This window comes from Nicotiana attenuata, chromosome 1, assembly GCF_001879085.1.
Source record: "Nicotiana attenuata strain UT chromosome 1, NIATTr2, whole genome shotgun sequence".
Taxonomy (NCBI): Eukaryota; Viridiplantae; Streptophyta; class Magnoliopsida; order Solanales; family Solanaceae; genus Nicotiana; species Nicotiana attenuata.
The window spans coordinates 37500516-37503346 of NC_031989.1; the positions used below are offsets into that span (position 1 = coordinate 37500516).

The following is a 2831-nucleotide window of genomic DNA, read 5'->3' on the forward strand; positions in this document are numbered from 1 at the left end:
TGTTAATTTTAGTATTTTATATGTTTGTTTGTTACTCACTTATTTTTTACTATAATAAAATTAAATAATTAATTTTCATAACTATATAGGATTAATTATTAAATATTCATACAACAATACTTAGTTTGACAAATATTGTTGTTTTCTCATGTTATTTTATTACTTTTGTTGACTAGAATTGGAGAGAGTTTGTGTTTGAACTATCAGTTTTTTTGACGTATTTTTGAGGTTAAGAGATACTTAAATGATTAATTTGAATAACTACAAGGATACTACGCTGAAGGGCACTGCATTTTACTATGCTAAAAGGACTACATTACAAATACGAGCACTACATTAGGCCACAAGATACCACTACAGGGGATTAAACTAACAATTAATCTATTTTACTAGTCTTTTAGCAAATAAATAATCTAAAGCGGATAACAACAATAAATTAATTGAATCAAAAACAATCACGAAAACACATATACCGCAGTAAAAAGTAACTAATTGATATTTTTTTTAACAACTAATAACAATTTCTCTATTTTACTAATTTTTTTAGCACACTAAAACTACGGTCCGGATAAAAAACAAATTAGTTAAATCGCAAAACATTCACAAAATATCATAGAGCATATTAAAAATAACTAATATGCATTTTTTATACGAGTTTTAACAAAAACTAAGTCGGAATACCTCGATTTAAGGTTTTTGGAAAGTTGAAAATTTGGTGATTTGGAGCCGAACGAGCAACCCAGTACGAGATAACGCCTTAGCTAAGACCCGCTCTTTTCAAGTTCAACTATAGCGCCTTTTAAAGGGGCCTATACTTAAGTGGACAAACGATCGTTAAGGTATAACTTCCTTTAAGAAGGCATTATATATAAAATGATCACCAATTATTTTTCAAGCATTTTAATTCTTTGAGTCCAAAACCATATTTTGATTCCGAACTCGTCCCAACTATCCCAACATGAGGTTTGATGAGTCAGAAGACTCAGAACTGATGATGAGTACTTAACATTTTTTTTTACTGTGCTTTTGAGGCCGACTCTACCCTCCCTCTTTTGTGTACTTCTCAGAAGCTTCTCTTCTCTTCTTTTTCTTCTCTCACACACACACAGTGTCTCTGCAAGTTTCAATGGAGACTGAAATGTTCAACAAGATTCCATCATCACACCCTGAATATCCTGAGGTAAAACCATTACTTCAAATTCCCTTTCTACCCTTATCAACCACTTCCACCCTCCTTTTCCATTTTTGCTTGTTTTACATTTTTGAGCTCAAAATCACCCTCTACTGCTCTATTTTTCCTCAAAATTTGATCTTTTTTTCACTTATTTCAGATGGGTTTTCTTAGTTTAGTAGAAAGATTCAAGCTTTGGAAGTACTTGTTTTTTTGTAAAGATAGTTCTTTAACTTTCATTTCCCTTTTTTTGCACCATTTTTGGTTCAAATTATCCTCCAAATTTTTTTCTGTTCTCAAACTTTGATTCTCTTTTACTTATTTCAGATGGGTTTTCTTAGTTATAGTAGAAAAATTCAACTTTTGGAAGTACTTGGATTTTTTTAAAAGGAGTTCTTTTTAACCCTCCTTTCACTTTTTTGCACCAGTTTTAGTTCAGATCATCCTCTATTTTTCTATCTTTTCTCAAATTTTTGTCTCTTTGCACATATTTCAGATGGGTTTTTCTTAGTTACAAAAAAAAAAAAATTAAAAAAAAATCAAGATTTCAAAGCCCTTGGAAAATTAATTCTTTTTATGCCACCCTCATTGTGATGGAAAATATGAAAAATTCTAGCTTTTATAAAGCCACTAATTATGGGAAATTATTTTTTTCTCTAATTTTCCTTCAAAATTTCAGATTTTTTCACATTGTTAATTTTCTGCTTGTTAGTATTGAAACTGTTATTCTGCTAATAAATCACCAAACACAAATAAAAAAAGAAAAAAAAATTAAAGGAGTAGTAGTTTAAAGAGTAGACATAAGTTACTTTAGTCTAGCACCTTTTTCCCTTTTTGTGCTTCAATAGTTCCTACTTTAGCACATGATGGCCAACCAAACTTTTTATTTACAGATCTATTTTTTCTTTGTTCATTTTCCTGGCCTAGTTGTTAATATTTACTTGTTTTTATTTTTAGAGACGAGGGTCTTGTGTAAACAGCTTCCCTACCTAGTAGGGGTAAGCTCTGCGTACACATTACCCTCTCCAGATCCCACTTGTAGAATTACACTAGGTTGTTGTTTTTGTTTATGTTTTCTTTGTTCTTGAAATAAAAAAATCTTTGGAACTCAATTATTTAATTTTTATTTAATTATGATTATCAGATGATTTATGAAGCCCTTGAGTCACTAAATCAAGAAGGAGGCTCAAACAAGTCATCAATATCAAAGTACATTGAATCCAAATATGGAAACTTAGATCAAGGCCATTCAAAATTACTCACTTTCTATTTAGACAAAATGAAGCAAAATGGTGAGTTAGTTTTCCTCAAAAACAATTACATTAAACCTGGTCCAGATGTTCCACCTAAACGTGGCAGAGGAAGACCAAGAAAAGATCCAAATGCACCACCTATTCCTAAAAAACCAAAGCCAACAGCAGCTTCTAATGCACCACCACCTCTTCTTTCTAAAACAGGAAGGCCAAGAGGTAGGCCTAGGAAAATTAAACCACAAAATGGTGTTGAGGGAAGCTGAAAAATTGAAGGGGTTATTTGACTTTTTAGGACTTTGTTGTGTTTTTTATAATCTTATTAGGTAAATTAGTGTTGTTAATTCTCTTGTATGATTGGTACATGAGTGTTGTGTGGTTGTTGTAGTTGTGCATGTAGTTTGGAAGAG

The 2831-nt window shown here is 31.2% G+C and overlaps 1 protein-coding gene across 1 annotated transcript; it reads left to right on the top strand.

Moving 5' to 3' along the window:
• Window positions 939-2831, top strand: LOC109240706 (HMG-Y-related protein A-like). Its single transcript, XM_019407379.1, has 2 exons — window positions 939-1180; window positions 2316-2831. The coding sequence occupies exons 1-2, from the start codon at window positions 1127-1129 to the stop codon at window positions 2685-2687; spliced, it is 426 nt and encodes a 141-aa protein (XP_019262924.1). The 5' UTR covers window positions 939-1126; the 3' UTR covers window positions 2688-2831.

Coding starts and splice junctions, on each gene's coding strand:
- LOC109240706 (XM_019407379.1), top strand. CDS start 1,127: ATGGAGACTGAAATGTTCAACAAGATTCCATCATCACACCCTGAATAT. Junction 1,181..2,315: donor CACACCCTGAATATCCTGAG/GTAAAACCATTA, acceptor TATGATTATCAG/ATGATTTATGAAGCCCTTGA.